This window comes from Sciurus carolinensis, chromosome 8, assembly GCF_902686445.1.
Source record: "Sciurus carolinensis chromosome 8, mSciCar1.2, whole genome shotgun sequence".
In the NCBI taxonomy this organism is placed as follows: Eukaryota; Metazoa; Chordata; class Mammalia; order Rodentia; family Sciuridae; genus Sciurus; species Sciurus carolinensis.
Window position 1 is genome coordinate 59032636 of NC_062220.1, and position 18186 is coordinate 59050821.

Genomic DNA, 18186 nt, shown 5'->3' on the forward strand with positions numbered 1-18186 from the left:
AGTGCCTTATTTAGGGGTCACATTTCCTGTACCCCACCACTGTCAATAAATTGTATATTCTCTTGAATCTTTAATGTCTCCCTCTCTACTTGTCTTTCTCCTTTTACATAGAAACATGCCTATATCTATCATATTAAAACCCAAAAGAAACCTCAGCTCCTCATTCTTCATTTCCTTCCAGTTTCCACATTCTTTATTCCATTTTTCCCAGCAAAGGTAGATACGCTTCTCTCACCTTATTTATGACGCTGTAATTCCTTCCAGTCTTTGGAAATATTTTTCCCCTCTGGCATCTAAGGTTCCATGGTTTCTGGAATCTCCTCTCTGACCACTACTCAGATTCCTCTGCCCATTCCTTAGATGTCATTTTTGAGATTTTTAACTTCTGTTTATTTTATGCCTCCATCTACTCTCCTTTGGAAGTTGTACTTTGATTTTTGTATGTTCTTTATATATGTTGTAACCACCAAATGTTTAAATTCTATAGAGTCTTCTCTTCCAGAGCTCTAACATTTCATATATTCAACTATTACATGTCTCTTCTATTCTTCAAAAAAGAAAAGAAAAACAACTTTAATTGAATTCGTAAACAGAAACTCATGAACGGGGGCTCAGTCAGTGGTGAAGTGCTTGCTTAAACTTATGTGGGGCTCTGGATTCAATCCCCAACACAGAAAACAAAACTTGTCAATGTCCCTCTAAATTGTTCTTCCCCCATTCTTTCTATATTAAAATACCCTACTGTAATCTGAGAAGCTACCTGAATCATTTACCCATTCTTCATCCCATTCATTTTCTGTATCCAACAGTACATGAAATCTTGTGGTCAATACTTAGGAATTTCTGTTGGATTGATTGCTTCTACTTGCCTTCTTTCTTTCAGGCTTCTCATTTTCTACTCTCTCTCCATTATTTTACGAATGCCATCTAAATGCTTCAAAAGGTTATTTCAGATTCTTGAACTGGCCCATCTTTCTGGATATATTTTGCCCTTCCATTCCTGCCTCAAATTCATATCATTTACCAAGCTTGGATTTCTTAAAGTTTCTAAATGAGCCATGCTTTATATTCCCTTTGTCTTCATTGTGACTTTGTTCAATTTTGTCACTTTAAGAAGTTACTTCTCCAGAAAGTCTTGAAGAAGTTAATGAGAAGCGATCCCAAAATATGCCCAATTGGTATATTGATTATTTCAAACTGGTCACTTGAGGGACTAGAACTTCAGAAAGGGTCATTTAACCTGTGTTTATTACATGCAGCAAGCCCTGGAGGTTCTTTTGAGAGGGATGCCCCTTACATACCAAGACTGAAAACTAGCCTTGACCACCAGAGACTAGAAATTGGGGCTGTAGTGAATATGAATAAACAAATCCCGAAGTAACTGATCCTCCACTAGCTTCTATGCCTTCCATATATTTCTTAGTAATATTCGTAGAATTAACTACCCTAGACCCATATTTATTTTTCTATCATCCCTTCACAAATTAATCATTCTTTTTCTCAAAAGTATATAAACACCATGCTTTGGTCATTTTTTGGATTTGAATCTCTTGTGAATATCTCCATGTACATGTAAAATTAATAAAAGGTTTCTGCTTTTTTCTTATTAATCAGCTATTAAGTAGGATCGTAGGGCAAGCAAAGAGTTGACATAAGAAAGGTGGGGGCTGTGTACAGGCATCTCTATGTTGCTTACAGCCTCTTCTACCAGTCTCCCCACACCACTACTGAATAAGCATTAAACGATTCTCTCCTGGTTGCTAAAACATGTCTTGCTATAGTCTTCTTTTCTTCCAGACCCAGTTTTAAATCCATCTTGTTCCAACTTGCATCTCTGTCTTTTAGTGTCTTTTCCAACAGGAGTTAGGGGTTTACGAAGAGTGAGCAATAAATTCTTCCTGGTGGACTGCCATGTTCCTTTCTTATTACATGAAAATTCTGTTCTTTCTATTATTTCCCCCAAATTTTATAGTACCGTCTGGATAAATTTAATAAAATGATTGTACCTATGTGCTTGACAGTTTACTAAGTAAGAGAAAGATTGATAAAGATTTGCACATGAGTATTGTCTGTTGTGTAATTTTCCATGTTTGTAGTGAATGGGATGTTTCCTTATTTCCTAGCTTTTATAGCCTTGTAATTAAATGGTGAAAGGCAGACCATTTATATAATAATTTAGGAAAACTAGGTAACACCTCATATCTGAAAAATAATTGTTGCTCCTATAAAGTGTTCTTGACAGTTTGTCAGTGGGGCAGAGAAGACTGGACATTTCCTGAAGTGCTTTTCAGCCTCAAAAAGTTCACCTCAGTGAACATTGGTAGTGACAGTGCCCACAGGTGTCAAGATAGAGTACATGTTTTAGATTAGTTTAGCATAAATCAGAATTCAATCATTAGATATATTTGTCTCTCCATTTCCCAGCTAAAGGGATGTATAACACTTCTTGCTTTTTGTCAGTGTTGATAGTTTATTTGAGAAGAAATGATTTCAGTTTCTCCATGTTCCAGGACTTACTCAGTAACTGCTTAGAGTGACGAGATAGTCTGATCTGAATTAGAAAATAGTACAAATATTCTTTGCTCTTTCTATGCTCTACTGTAATGTTTTGTTCTTGATGTAAAAATGGGGCATAATTATATTTCTCTAATAGCACTACTAAGAATATTGATTGGTTGGTACTTATAATGTTGTTCAGATGTATGCACCAGCTCATAAATAGCACAAACTGTAATATTAGGATGACACTGTGTGCACCATTCATTTTAATGGCCCTATAAATTTCTATTTTATTTTGTTTCTAGATATTCATTTACTTTTTTTCTATTCTATTCATAAAGCATGGCTCAATAAATGTTCTTCTTTATTTTTATTTGTGCTAAAGTGTTCCTAGTTTTAATTTATTTTATTTACTAACTAGTTTGTTTTACATATAAATCATGCCTCTGTGTTTTACTCTCAGGCATTTCATCCGTTTTTATGACTGACTTTCAGTTTTCCTTCTTCCTATTTAGTTTGTCAGCTCATCATTCTTTTATACGTTCTCCTAAACCTCATTTAAATCCCTTTCCCATGTTATATTTTTATTTCACATTTATTGTTGATTCTATTACACACACATTTATCTGAGATAAAAAAATTTGGTGACCATGATGTACTATTGGAATTCTTCTGTGGTATCTAAGGAAGAAAAGACACATAAAGCTAAGTTTCCATGATTCAAATCATACATATGTAGAGAAAAGCTCAAATTCAAAGTTACCATCACATCATTTTACTAAATAACTTATGTTTCCTTATATTTGCCTGGAGAGAAAAGAACATAGACTTTTATTATGTATTTATTTTTGTGGTGCTGATTTCCAAACCCATGTCAGGCAAACATTTTACCACTGAGCTACATCTCCAGCCCTCTGTTTTTATTTTTGTTTTGAGACACAGTCTCACAAAGTTGCCCAGGTTAGTGTTAAGCTTGTGATCCTTCTGCCTCAACTTCCTGAGTAGCTGTGAAATAGATGAAGAAATTGAAAATTCAATTACATTGATATGAATTAGAAAAATTGTGCAGTATTTGGTGATGTTTCTAATGTCAGGAAAAACTGAGATAGAAGATGTATTTAGGTTTTCCTAAAATGTCCTGAAACCATAGCTCATATTTTAATATTTTCCTTGTATTAATCTAAAGAATGTACCTAAAAAAACCCTTAACTTAAATCTTTTGATCATAATTTTAATGATCAAAACCATTGCTTTAAAATTTAAATTCTGATCCAGAATTCCAAATTTAAGAGTCTAGCTGAAGAAAAAAGTTCTTTTAAGATTGTCCACTAAAACATTGCAGTGTAACTTGTAGTAGTTGAAAGCTGATGATGCTTTTTAAAAAAGGAATTGGTCAAATGTAGTATGGAATGTGGAGACAATGGAATATTTAGTGGTCATTAAAAAAGAAATGTTTATAGAATATTGGTAATGGCATATGTATGTATTTATTTTATGGTATAAGTGAAACAACCAAGTAAAAGAATTAGAGCAAATATCCCCACATAGTGGGATTATTCTTGTATTTTTTAAATAGTTTGCATTTATTGTATTTTCAATTTTATATTCAGAGGACCTGTATGCTAAAATATAAAGTTTGTAGTTTAAAATTTTCTACTTAGTAATACTGTTATTACTAAGTAACATTTTTTTTTTACTAATAAAAATAAGCAAATGTTTACCTTTATATCACAGAAGTCATCCATGTCATTTTTCTCTTTTGGATTTGTAGGTGTTTTAGCATCCTAAAAACTTGTACCTAAAGGTTGAAATCTTTGAAATTTGAAGGTGAAATGAAAGGGTGGACATGTAGGAGCTAGTGGGGGGAGAAAGATCTAAGGGCAATTTATGAATTATCTGAAGCATGGATATAAAATATCACCATATGATTTTATTTGCAGAGATGTGAAAGAACACTTTTCTTTCTGATTTTTGCAGTATCAAGTCATGGGTCGATAAGATGCAGGAAGATCTTGTCACACTGGCAAAAACAGCAAGTGGAGTCAATCAGCTTGTTGATGTGAGTAAAATCCACCAAAGAAGCTTGTTCATTGTTTGCTTAATTTGAATATACTTCTCTGTCCTAGGGAAGTGTGTATCTTTCTTAAAGATAGGATGCGGTTTCTCACATGGATAGAAATGACATTCTGAGAGAGACCCTTGGCACTGCTAGTTATTGTGAATAAGAGTGCCATCCCTACACAGTTAATGAAGCTCACCCATTTTACAGTTTACACCAGCTCTCACTTAGATGAGTCCCTCTGATGTGTGTATGTCCCGAAATTCACAGTTGGTCGCCAAGTGCATGTTACCACAGTGTTTCCATTCTTTAGAATATATTTTAGAATTTCTTATGTAGTGGTGACTTCCAAGTCAATGATGAATTCCTTTGAATATCCTCAGTGGGAACTCATCTTTGTTCTTTGAGTGTAGGCTTTATTTAAAAAAAAAAAAATTTACAAAGTGTTTATAACCATTCCAAACTAGAATGAACAATTGAAATTGGTAATAAAGATTTGGGTGCAAGAAATGGAGACACCATAAAAGATGGTTTTTCTATGATTTCTAAACTGATTATGGAAGCCACCCTAAAATGATTTTTGACAGGAATATGTGATAAACTATTTATATAAAATCTTAGATTATTTTTCATGGGTAAGAGCATTTATATATATATATTCTGTAACATAAATTAAAGTTAAATGTCATTTGTTTTGGGTCTTACTACTTCCATTTCAGTGTAAGTAATGTAACAACTCTTGTCTTGTGTTCTTAGTGATGCAAGGACCCCTTTTATATTTTGAAACATGTTGGGTTGATTAGGTGAAATCGTATGTGTTTTGACTGTGACCCATCACATGGTGTCAAGTGTGGAATTTTCCATTTGTAGCATTATGTTGGGTAATCAGAAAGTTTCAGATTTTGGAGAATTTTGGATTTCACATTTTCATATTAACAGTGTTCAACTTGAATGTGAATCCTCCTCTCTGAGAGAAACAGAATGTATTAATAAGTTAAATATAAATATTTTAAAAATTGTTCTAAATGTCTTTATAAAACAATTATAAATTATAAAATGAGAGTTTTGAATAAAACTAATATTAGGTCAAACATATTTAGACTTGGGTCTCATCCCGAGACATCTCATATATGTACATATATAAGCAAATGGTTCAGCAGAATTCTGAAATCTGAAGAACTTCTGGCTCCAAGCATTTTGGACAAGGGGTACTCAAATTGTCTCTGTGAGATAAGGAATATATTTGGAAATGAAGGGTATTTCTTATGAATGTCAATGATCAGATTTAATTATAATCGACCCTCATTGGGTACATACTATGTCCCAGGCACTGTGCAGGCCACCAAGGGTAGACAAAGAAACAGTTCCTTTCCTCAGAGAACTGACATAGCTGATCAAAAATTCCCAGTGCTAGGGGTAAAAAGATGCCCAAAAGCTTAGCTATTGTAAACTGACAGCTGGGATCTGTAGTGATTCCCTGGGGAAGATGTGTTACCCTGTGAAAGTGTACAGCATATAAGTGAGACAGAGCAATGGGGTTTGTAGATGTTCCAGCAAATATTATTTATCAATTTTCACTTAAATACTTTTTAAATTGACTGAGGGCTTTCATTCAACCATAATGAGAAAAAAATGACAAATGACAGATTCTGGTTTTAAGTTACATGATGCTTTTTATTGACAGATTGAGATTAAACATAAGCTTTTGGGAGCCCTTTCAATGCCTCTGTAGCCTCAAAAGCCACTTGCTTGGCTGACCTTGTTATTACATTTTGTGTTTCGATATGAATCTTCTATTGCCAAATCTGTGTTTTGCAATAAAGTATTAAATAAAAAAAGTTTCACCTGGTTTCTATTAGGTTTTAGGAAGTATAGATTGCTTAGAAGACTGTAAATATTGATGGATGAATGAACTAATGACTTTTTCAATTAGGATAATAAAGTAGATGAAAAAGATGAAGGTACCAATAGTTTTTATGAGACACATACCTCAATATAGTGACAGATGTATTATGAATAAGAAAATGATATTTTATGTAAGCTCTGTGCGTGTGTGTGTGTGTGTGTGTGTGCATGCACACGTGTGAATGCACTGGAGTCTGAACAGAATTCACTACTGGAAAAATTAATTCAGGTATTAGGGCACATGAAGAGTGTACTTTTACAAGATAAGTGATCCCATTGCTTCCTTACTTTACCTGAACAGAAGGTCCATGATATGGGGAGAGGGAGACATTTTTTTAAGCCATGACAACTTAAGGGAAAAACAGATTGAAAGATACCATTGTTGAGAATGAGTTTTGAGCTAAGTTTGGGGTTTTGTTTGTTTTTGCAGTTCTGGGACCAAACTCAGGTTCTCATGTTTGGTAGGCACTGACACTGAGCTATAGAGATTGGGAGTGTTGGATGCATGGTGAGGACCAGAAGTTGAATAAGGGGAGGAATTTAATAGATCCCTGGACTGCAAGTTAATATTGTGCAAATGGTGATTATTCACAAATCAGTTAATGTAATTAATTTTACTGACTTCACAGGTAAAACCAACTTTTTACATGAAGGCCAAGAACCAATGTAATGAGCCATATTGCTAAAATAATGCATCCTTGCAGTTTTATGAAAATTGTTTAATGTGATCATAAAACATAAGCTCAGGGTAAATTGATTAATTTTATTGAATATATTCAATACTCTAACTTAACAGATGTGGATTTTATGTAGGTTTCTTTTTTTTGTTGTTGTTAGAGATCAAGAGTGAAGAGGCTTAAGTAGTATTGCTGTCCCTAGCACATTAGAGTTTTAAAACATCTCTTATTGAATTATTCCATTGTAATCATTTGGAGCACAAATGTCTGTTAATTGGTTCTGTCAATTGGTAGCTTTATGATTTGCCCAAGGTAACGTCCTGGAGTTGTTGGAATGATGATATAATCTGTATAAACTACATATTGACACATTATCATAACCCTGCAAATATCATTAATTTGTTACACTAGTTGAGTATATTATATTTGTACTAGTTGGGGTACAGGCTGAGTTGATGTAACAGAGACAAAATTGATACATATTTTTCTCTCCTTCGAAGTCTAGAGGTAAGCAGTGTATGGTTGGCAGGGAGCCCCTGAGTTTCTCTCAGGTTGGGGCTTCCATTTGTGGTCTCAGGGGATCCCTTCAGTTGCTCTGACTTCTTAGTCATCTTGTGAAGGAAGAGAGTAGGTAAGCAGATATCCAGCCAGTGTAAGACATTTTACTCACATTGCATCGATGAGAACTTAGTCACATGGTCTCATAAAACTGGAAAGGTGCCAAAAAAAGAGGCTCTTTATCTGAGCAGCAGTGTGCCCAATGAAAATTCTACCACAATGGAAGGGGCAGAACAAATAGTGGGGGCACTAGCAATCTTCCACTGATTCGTATTATTATCTGAATACTGCCTTTTTGAGTGTTGCATCTAAAATGTATGAATGCTATGTTAACACAGAGCAGAAGCTGTATTTATACATTTTAGACATTATAGATCAAGTAAAAATTATCAACAGATTTTAGAAATCATTTTTAAATGATCTGAGTTATAGGATATTTCATAATATATCTTATATTTATACACACACACACACATGAACTCTCTCTCTCTCTCTCTCTCTCTCTCTCATACACACACACACAAACACACACACACACACACACACACACACACACACACACAAATCCTTTTAGCTCCCATGCTGGTAAATGGAGAGGGAAAGACTGATGACATGTTTATGAATAGGTAACATTTTAAAAATTAAAGTGTTTGTAATATTCCTGAAAACAGTGGTTTTAATGGTTGACCATCAATCATTGTTTCATTTAACTTATTGAGAAAATATTTCCCCTTAAAACATAACTAATTTTTGACCAATGTCAGATTTATCAAATATACTAAACTAATGATGAGAATTACTAGTAATGAGAATTTGCTTCAGGAAAAGATTCTCAAAAAATATGAAAGAAACTATTGTCTTTTTCTGTACAATGTATTTCTGAATCTACAAAATGTTTAAGGAAGGAGAACTCTGCAAATATGTCAAAATCCTCAGTCACTACATTTGATTGACCCTGCCCTGGGGACAACCAACAGCAACGATATAAGCAAATTATAGGGACCTCAGGGCCCTTCAGGACTCTCTCTTATAGCCTTCTCTTTATTACAGAAGGAAGGCTTCCATAATTATCATTTACATTTGATCGCTTAACTCTTTAGAAACTCTTTCATCTCTAAAGGGAGCATGTTTGGTATTGGGAAGCAGGAGTAAATGCTTTATTTTTAAAGAATTCAAGTTTCTCCTCATTCCAAATAGGCTTGCCCTGGGCATAGGGACAGCAAAGTCCTTACAAACTCTGTGTCTTCTAAACTCCCTTGTGGGAGCCACAGGATTTGCACTCCATGACCCTCCTACTCATCAGGCTTCTGTGCTACATTTTCCTTCCTGATCCTTTTCTTCCCTTCCCACCTGTCAGATTCCTCTAGGGCTTTTCCTATTGGGTTTTAGGATTTTGAACTCACAGACTGTGTGTGTGTTTGTGTGCATATGTGTGTGTTTGTTGTGTGTGTGTGTGTGTGTGTAAAGTACAATGTGTATTACTGTAGTGTTTAACAAGTATTGAAGTATTCACCCACAATGTCTAACATTGCTCTCTACTTCTCTTCTGGAATTCCCATTTGAAATGCTATGTGTGTCATCTGACAATAAAGAGAGTTAGGGGAATCCCAATTTTTTTTTTTTTTCACTACAGAGATTATTGTGCTCCCCCTAGTTATCTAAGAAAGTCAAAATAATCCTTGCCATCTTGTGTTGTAAGGCTTACTTTTTAAATTTAATTTTTATTTGAATTTCTAAGGCTTTAGCCTAGAATATGCAAATATATTTTTAAAATATGTGGACTATTATTATTATTATTTTGAAATTTTATTTTTAAAGGTGGAAATATTCTGCAATGGCACCATCATAGAACTTGCTGGCTTTTGATTCATTGTTAAGATTTCTTAAGTTAAAGTCACATCAAAGTCAATACTTTATATTTCAATATGCTACTCAAAGATATAAATGCAGAATGCACTTAAATATTGAACATTCATTGGTATTGTCAATCATATTAGCATTTAGATAAATAGTTTTGAGTTATGATAGTTTCTTGTTATAACTAAGTGATGCTTTTTCTTTGAAATTGTGGGCACATTATCTTATGTAAATATTCATTTTCTAGGTGATAGTTTACTGTATTAATATATTTACAAAAGAAGATACTCAGATGCAGAACACAATTAATTGGTGATTTTAACTAAGAAATCAGCAGAGCACCAAGTAAGATCTGGAATCTTCTAGTCCAAGGAAAGTTACTAAGTAGCTGCATGATATCAGAATTCCCTATTCCAGCTCTTCACAAGAGATCAACAGCAATCCTGCCTTCCTCACAGAAATGTTTTAAGGGTGAAAGGTGATATAAAATACAATGGGGAAAGCATTAATAGGTGCTTTGGAAAAACTACATGCTTTTTACTTCTAATAAACAAATACAGCTATTTATGATTTTTTCACTTTTTGGTTTTATTTGGAATCACCTTGCTTTCCTCAACAATGAAATGTTGTAACTCTGTCCCCATAATTATGTAGGCAATTTGTAATCATCTCACCCTCTTGTTCTCTTTCTGTCTCTTTGAAGTAGAAAGAAATCTATTTTGACTGCAAAAATGTACTTTCAGTAAAGAGTATGTATTGTTTTCACTTCCCTCCCCATCAAAGATTTTAAATAAGAAGCTATTTTTTTTAAAACAACGGTAAATTATACTCATTTTTGAAGACACAGATTAAACTTTAAGGGCAATTACAATCTTAATGTCTACTTTCAATATTTCATTAACAGATATTAAAACATTTTCATTTTTACCTTGCCATTCGATTATCAACCATTAATTTATATTTTCTTAAGTTGTTTTAGGAGTTGAGAGTGGAATTATTATTTATTAACATTCCAAATATGTATCTAGCATAGTGGTTCCAAGCCAGTGATTTTTGCCCCCTGGAATATATTGGGCAGTGCTGGGAAGCATTTGGGACAGTTAAGGGGAAGGGACTTACTACATGGGACCACTTGATCCAGAGGACAGTGATGCTACTAGACGTCCTGAGTGCACAGGGCATTCTCCCACAACAAAATCTGATCTGGTAAAAAGTGTCAATGGCAGGTTGAACAACTGCTTTAGAAGGACTGAAGGATTTGGGGTAAGAATAAGTGCATGAAAATCTTGAATATAAATTTGTAAAATTGTGTATCAGCATTGATAGGTAGCAGTTTTGCTTTAGAAAAGCCATGAGTTAATAAGTTATGAAAGTGAAGGGCACATTAAACAGAACAGCTTTTCAAAATTCTTTCATTGGCAGGGAAATGAATTTAGGTCATTTGGGGTTAGAGATATTAAACAGGCATCTCACTCAGCCTATGGTTAATTATTTTTAAATTTAGTTTTGATAGAATGTGGTATGATCTCTTCCACTTTTCATTGCATGTAGATTTTCTGGTTTAAAATACATACTCAATTCACAATTTGTATATAGGTTTAGATATGGACAGTGAAAGAGACTGGGTTAATAAATTATCTCTGGAATTCAAAAAGCAAATAGCCTTTATTATACATATATGTATCTTTTTCTTTTTTTGGATCTAAGTGTTCTTAAAATGAACTTACAGTTTATGTATGAAATGTCTCCATCTTCCAAACTGAGAAATTCTTGCTATGAGTAATTTTCATAGTTTTTGTTAGTTTCTCTATTCTAGGAACAACCTGGCTTTTCTGGTTCAGTGTAGTCATCTGTTTTGTATTAGGAAGCACTTTTACAATAGTCATTTATCCTTTTTCTTCCTATATCTTTAATATATTGCTTGGAAGTGTCACTGTCATTTTCTTATGAACAGGAACTAGGGCAAGTGGCAGTGTGTGCTGTGGAAGGTTCACCAGCTTTGACTTCTTTCTTTATAAATATTTTTTCTAAAGATAATGTCCCACTTGAAATGTGATGACCCAGTCCCAGTTGTGAAGCTGTATCATATCAAACAGATAAAAGGGAATGGCTATGCGAATGACAGTGTGATGTCATCCCTGGGAAAGTATGCACTATAAATATTAGGACATGATGAAATTATGTATGAACTCTTGTGTGTATGTGATTGTGTGTGTATTTTGTATTTTGATTACCCTTAACCAGAATCTAACTTTCAAGAGGAAAAGTTTGTATTTTGAGTTTTCCTATGTACAAATCACTGTGATAGGCTCTAGAAGGTTTGGGCTAGGTATTATTGACCTAAAATACTTTAAATTGACTACAGATTAAGGTATAAACCAATGTCCTAACTCATAGCTCTCCATAATCATACTTTAATTTGTCTTTTAGTTTTCATTTTTCAATATTCCTTGTATCATGCATACTCTGATCTCTTTTATCCTTTGTTGAAGCACACATTTCCTCCAAAGGTGACTATAATCCCATATTTTTTACTATTATAACCTATGTGATTTTTACCTTCTTCTGAATTCTGACATCATAACCTTCTGTATCTCTTCATTGGAGTACTGATATCCTTTTTTTGTGTATTTACTCCACTATTTCAAATTTTTGTGTATTGTATTTGTATTCAATTATGTATGTGCATAGCACCTTGCTTATCCTTGTTAATTATGTTTAGGTTCATTTTGATTTTAAAAAATAAAGAAATTGTTATAAGTCAGTATTTATATTCCAGTGAAACCTGACATAGTACCTAGTATTGTTATCCATTCACTAATTCACACACAATAAATATTTATTGTGTCAGGTTATATATGTGTACCGTGAACAAAACAGAACAAAATCTTTTCCTCTTGAAGCTTAGATTCTGGTTAAGGATAATAGAAAATATATAGTACATACACATTTGCATAACTTAGATTAGATTATATTTGAAAATGCCTATAAGTAGCAAAATAGAAAATTTCAAGTCATAAAAATCCCATAGGTTGGAATGGGTTCTAATTTATGTAAAAAGAAATGAATCAGATGTACTCATTTTTAATATTGACATTAACACAGCCCATGTTTCTTGTAAAATGAATTCATATAGTTTCATAAATTTTAAAAAACTGTGTTGCATTAATGGATTTCACCAGTTGATATTTACCTTAGTTCTTTACCCAGTGGAGATTATCCCAACTGACAATATATCAAAGAGTACTAAAGTATAAGATGTTTTAAAAGCTTAACTTTTGTTCCTGGGTTGCATCATTTTCTCTTTCAATCAAAGGGGAAAATGGGAGAGGTTGAAGAGATCAGGGGTTCATTGGAGTGTATTGTGTGATTTTTTAAACTCAGTTTTCATAAAAGGAAAGAAGTTTTTATTTTTTGCTTCTCTTTATTGTTTGTAAAATATATTCTAACATCAATTCAAATCTGCAGTCACTGGTTATACTTTACTTTAGATGAAGGAATCTTTACCTATCTCAACATCTCCCTAGGTTGTCCATCTATGAGTATGATGAGACTTAGGATAAATAAAAGGAAGAAATTTATTTTATTTTGAACTGTTGCAAAATTTTGTCAGTTAAGGGAAATCTGATCCTTGATAGTAATCAAGAAAGAACCTTATATTATTCTTTTGCATTAATATACCTTTTAGGAATAAGATATTCTCATTTGCTAGGGAACAAGTAGTTCAAAAGTCCAAGGAACACTTAATAAAAACAAAGACAAAAACCCTAACATGATCTACATACCATCTCACATTGTAAAATTTAATTAAAGTTAATGAAACTTATTTCCTGGGTATCTAAAGCAGTCAAGGAGACAGTGGACCTCTTTTCCTGCCTGTGTTTGTTTTGAAGATACTTGCAGTTAGTTCTAGTAGCCAATTAAGACTGTGAAGTAAGAATGATGGGGGTGGGGGGGTCATCTAACATTTTCTTTTTATCCCACTCTGATTATTGTGAGGTGGAATCATACTTATCTGGTTCATCTGTATTTTTATACAATACTTGCATGTTCATTGGGGTATTTTTAGCTTTTCTGTCTAGACTTTCTTCTTAGAACTTCACACAATAATGAAGGTCATAATGGGTGCCCTTGAGCTAATTACATTACTGCCTAAAGCGTAACGGAAAATGAACATTTCTCACAATAGAGCTCATCTTTCATGTTCATCTGAATCTGATGACTAATGAAACAAAAGTACAAAGTCATCATTAAGGAATAATGTTAGTCACAATTTGGAAACATGGGGTCTTTCTTAAGATTTCTAATTTAAGGCATAGTGAATCACTTGGAAAGTTTATTGCAGAACTACTTAAAAAATGTAGCAAATTTAAGTCAAGAAGTAAAGAGTATTTCCATCATAGTTGGGTTAGTGGAAGGATGTCCAGAGCAAGGCAGCCCAGAGGCTGGTTTTTATTGTGAATGCTAAACAGGAAGCTCCTAACTATGACTAATTCATTGCATTAGAATTCTATTACTACTGTGACAAATTACCATAAAATTTTTGGCTAAAACAAACAGATCCATTATTTTACAATTTTCAAATGTCTTTTCCTTGGCTTATTACTCCTCCATCTTCAAAGTTATCAATGTTAGGCAGATTTCTTCTCATGCTTCCATGTCTGGTTTCCTTCCTTAGTTACATCTTCATTTTCCATTTTTTAAGGACCTTTTTGATTCATCTGACTAGCAAACAATCCATCAGCAAACTCAATTCCCTTCTGTGGTGTAACAACAGATTCACTAGAGTTCTGAGGATTAGGATCTCTGGGAGGCTACTGTTCTGCTGACGCACAGCCATAATTTCTGTTGCTCAATATATCTGAATAATGTTTTCCTCCAGATAATCTTTTCATTGCTGCTAATACCCTGGATCTGTGCTATTCTGTTCAACTGCTGTCCTATGGTGAGAAATCCACTTGATTCAGTATGTTTTTCATTGTTTATACAAATCTTTTCTTCCTAACTTCTCACAAGCTATTGACTTAGCAGTCAGCTTCTCCTAGGTCTGTTATAAGTTCTTGCAGTTAGTTAGGAGCCAAGGGCAAGGCTTAGAATATCACCATTATTAGAATATCACCAACTATGTAAGGAAGTTCCTTGGGCTCCTTTTTCATTAGGGACTCCCTGAGGGGAAACTTCCCTCAGTAAGATGGTGGTGGGCCTGAAAGAAATTCTGATTGCTTGTCCAGGACAAGTTCCACGGAAGGGAAATAAACACACACATACTGATTTGGGGTTGTCAAAGTTTGTACACCTAAGATATAATGTGTAGAAACTAGAGTGTGTATCTCTTTAGGGAACTTCACTTGCTTATAAGCTGCCATTTTCTCTCCCACAAGGGAGACACATTAATCTCACCACTTGATGGTTGATCTTTTTCAGTCTTAGCCTCTTTGTGGTCATTTACTAAATTCCAAGTTCCAATTTCCTTGCAATATTCTCCAATGTTCTTGATTTTGCTCCTTGGTGTCTAGATGTGAAGGGAATCAAGCTGTCTGGTATATTTGCTTTCTTTTGTGCTCTTGATGTGGATACTGAATATGATTGGTACCAAGGACTTGGCTCTCTCCTCTAGTTTTGTAGGCTTCCTCAGCTCCAGGTGGGTCACCAACATCCTTCAACTGGACATTTTCTTCCCAAATCAGCCTCTGCATTGGAATTCCCTTGGTCCTGCACTGAGGCTGTCTCTAGCAAAGGTGTTGACCCTTAACTCTCAGCTGCTTTCTCACTTATGTTAACGGACTTTTCTATATAAGTACACCTGATGAGTCAGGGAGATCCAGGGTATAGAGTGGTTTTTCAGACTCACTTTGCTTAATTCATGTCAGATTACTTTTCGTCGTCTTCTGCGCTGGTCAGTGGTTTCTCTCCTTCAGATGAAATGGGACTCAAATTTCTGCCCTTCTGATATTCCAGAACCATAACTAACCTAATGCAGTCAGCTAAATGTATTTTTTAGCTTTCTGAAAGTGAATAAATAGTATAATGTCTGTAAAAGCACCTAAAAGTAGTATAGAATAGCTGCCTAAAATTAGTTGCTAATAATAATCTAGTTAGCAATCTAAAACGTGGAGACATTTTAGTTTTGAGTTAGTATCTTTGGGAAAATTTAGTTATGTCAATGAGTGCTGTCACTTTGTAGTTAGGACAGTTGAGTTTATTTTTAAGAGTTTTAATTTGAAGATTATCTTGGAATTGTGGACTTTAAAATTTAGAGGAAAGTGATTTGAAAGAAATTTCCAGTGAAAAAGGCAAGGGCTATAATTTGTGCTGTTTTCACTGTGAAAGTCTTTGAATGTAGCCTTGGAAGATCATTAAAGTCAGTTAAGATGCTGAAAGAGAGAATGTTCAGGTGACAAGCAATTGTGGAGAGTAGCAGTAAGAGGACTCACAATGGAGAAAAACTGAAGCATATTAGCGAATCAGTCAGGAGGAAAACAGTCCATCTTGACTTCTGTCTTTATGCTGCATTCTTTTTAGTAGAAAAAATGGAGGCCAATATCATATAGCATGTGAGGCGCTGACATGATTTGAATGTTGTGCTGTCTAGATGGTGCTGAAAACTCATATTATTTCTAACATGCTATTTTTGTCCTTCAGAAAATAATTGGATAAAATTACAAAACAGGTGTTCATAAAAAAGATACTTTAGGTTGTGTTTTAAATATTAAAATGTTAATATATTAAATATTATAGAATCGTGGCTTATTTTAGTGATGAAAATAGAAATATATTTATGTTATGAAATGAATCACATAATGCTAAATATCTATGTGAAACCTACTTTGAAAATCTTTTACTAAATATTTATCAGGAAACTTTTTGAGAGCCTTCACAAGAGCTCATACAACAGCCAAGGATATTACATTTTTTAAAGCCAGAAAGCAAGAGCTAGTTCTTTGGTGAAATGGTTACATAGTTTTAACTCATTTTTCTTTCCAAAGAAAACATACCAATGGCAGTTTAAAAAAAAAAATTATTTTTATTTTTATTTTTTAAATGTTTTTTCTATGCATTTTGATTCATTGTACACAAATGGAGTACAACTTTTCATTTCTCTGGTTATACATTGTTTGTCTCATTCCACCATCTTTCCTTCCTCCCACTGTCCCCTCCCCTCATTTCCCTCTGCACAATCCATCTTTCCATTCTTCTCTTCCCCTTACCCCCCGCCCTCCCCTGCTATTGTGTATCATCAACCACTTATCAGAGAAAACATTTGGACTTTGGTTCTTTGGGATTGGCTTATTTCATTTAGCATGAAATTATCCAACTCCATCCATTTACCTACATATATAATCATTTTGTTTTTCTTTATGGCTGTGTAATATTCCATTGTGTATATGTACCAGAGTTTCTTAATCCATTCATCTGTTGAATGGCATCTAGGTTGGTTCCACAATCAAGCTATTGTGAGTTGAGCTGCTATGAACATTGATGTGGCTGTGTCACTGTAGTATGCTACTTTAAGTCCTTTGAGTATAATCCAAAGTGGGATACCGGTCAAATGGTGGGTCCATTCCCAGTGCTCTGGGAAATCTCCATACTGCTTTCCAGAATGTCTGCACCAATTTGCAGTCCCACCAGCAATGTATGAATGTACCTTTTCCCCCACATCCTCACTAACACCTATTGTTACTTGTATTCTTGATAATAGCCATTCTAATTAGAGTGAGATGAAATCTTAGGGTAGTTTTGATTTGCATTTCTCTAATTAACTAGAGATGTTGAACATTTTTTCATTTATCTGTTGATCACTTGTATATCTTTTTCTATGAAGTGTTTGCTCAGTTTCTTTCCTATTTATTGATTGGGTTTTGGTATCAGGGTGATACAGCTTCATAGAATGAATTTGGAAGGATTATCTGCTTTTCTATTTCATGGAATACTTTGAGGAGTATTAGTATTAGTATTTCTTTGAAGTTCCTGTAGAATTCAGCTGAGAATCCCTCTGGTCCCAGGCTTTTCTTGGCTTTTGATGACTTCTTCTATTTCATTGCTTGAAATTGATCTATTTAAATTGTGGATATCCTTCTTATTCAGTTTGGGTAGATCATATATCTCAAGAAATTTGTGGATATCTTTGAGATTTTCTATTTTGTCATAGTATAGATTTTCAAAATATCTTCTAGTTATATTTCATATTTCAATAGTGTCTGTTATGATATTTCCTTTTTTATCACAAATTTTAGTAATTTGAGTTTTCTCCCTCCTCTTCATTAGTGTGGTTAAGAGTTTATCGATTTTGCTTATTTTTTCAAAGAACTAACTTTGTTTTTTCAATTTTTTGAATTGTTTCTTTTATTTCAATTCCATTGATTTCAGCTCTGATTTTAATTATTTCCTGTCTTCTACTACTTTTGGTGTTGATCTGTTCTTCTTTTTCTAGGCCTTTGAGATGTAATATTAGGTCATTTATTTGTTGACTTTTTATTCTTTTAATGAATGAGCTCCTTGCAATGAATTTTCCTCTTAGTACTGCTTTCATAGTATCCCAGAGATTTTGATATATTGTAATTTTGTTCTCATTTACCTCTAAGAATTTTTTTATTTCCCCTCTGATGTCTTCTGTTATCCATGCATCATTTA

The 18186-nt window shown here is 33.8% G+C and overlaps 1 protein-coding gene across 13 annotated transcripts in view; it reads left to right on the top strand.

The window, feature by feature from the left end:
• The window catches only part of Cacna2d1 (calcium voltage-gated channel auxiliary subunit alpha2delta 1), a 460852-nt gene that overhangs the window by 78558 nt on the left and 364108 nt on the right, over positions 1-18186 (top strand). For all 13 annotated transcript variants that reach the window (XM_047560214.1, XM_047560216.1, XM_047560218.1 and 10 more), the window contains one exon: positions 4477-4558. In XM_047560214.1, coding sequence (XP_047416170.1) covers positions 4477-4558 — 82 coding nt within the window. The remainder of the gene's footprint in view (positions 1-4476; positions 4559-18186) is intronic.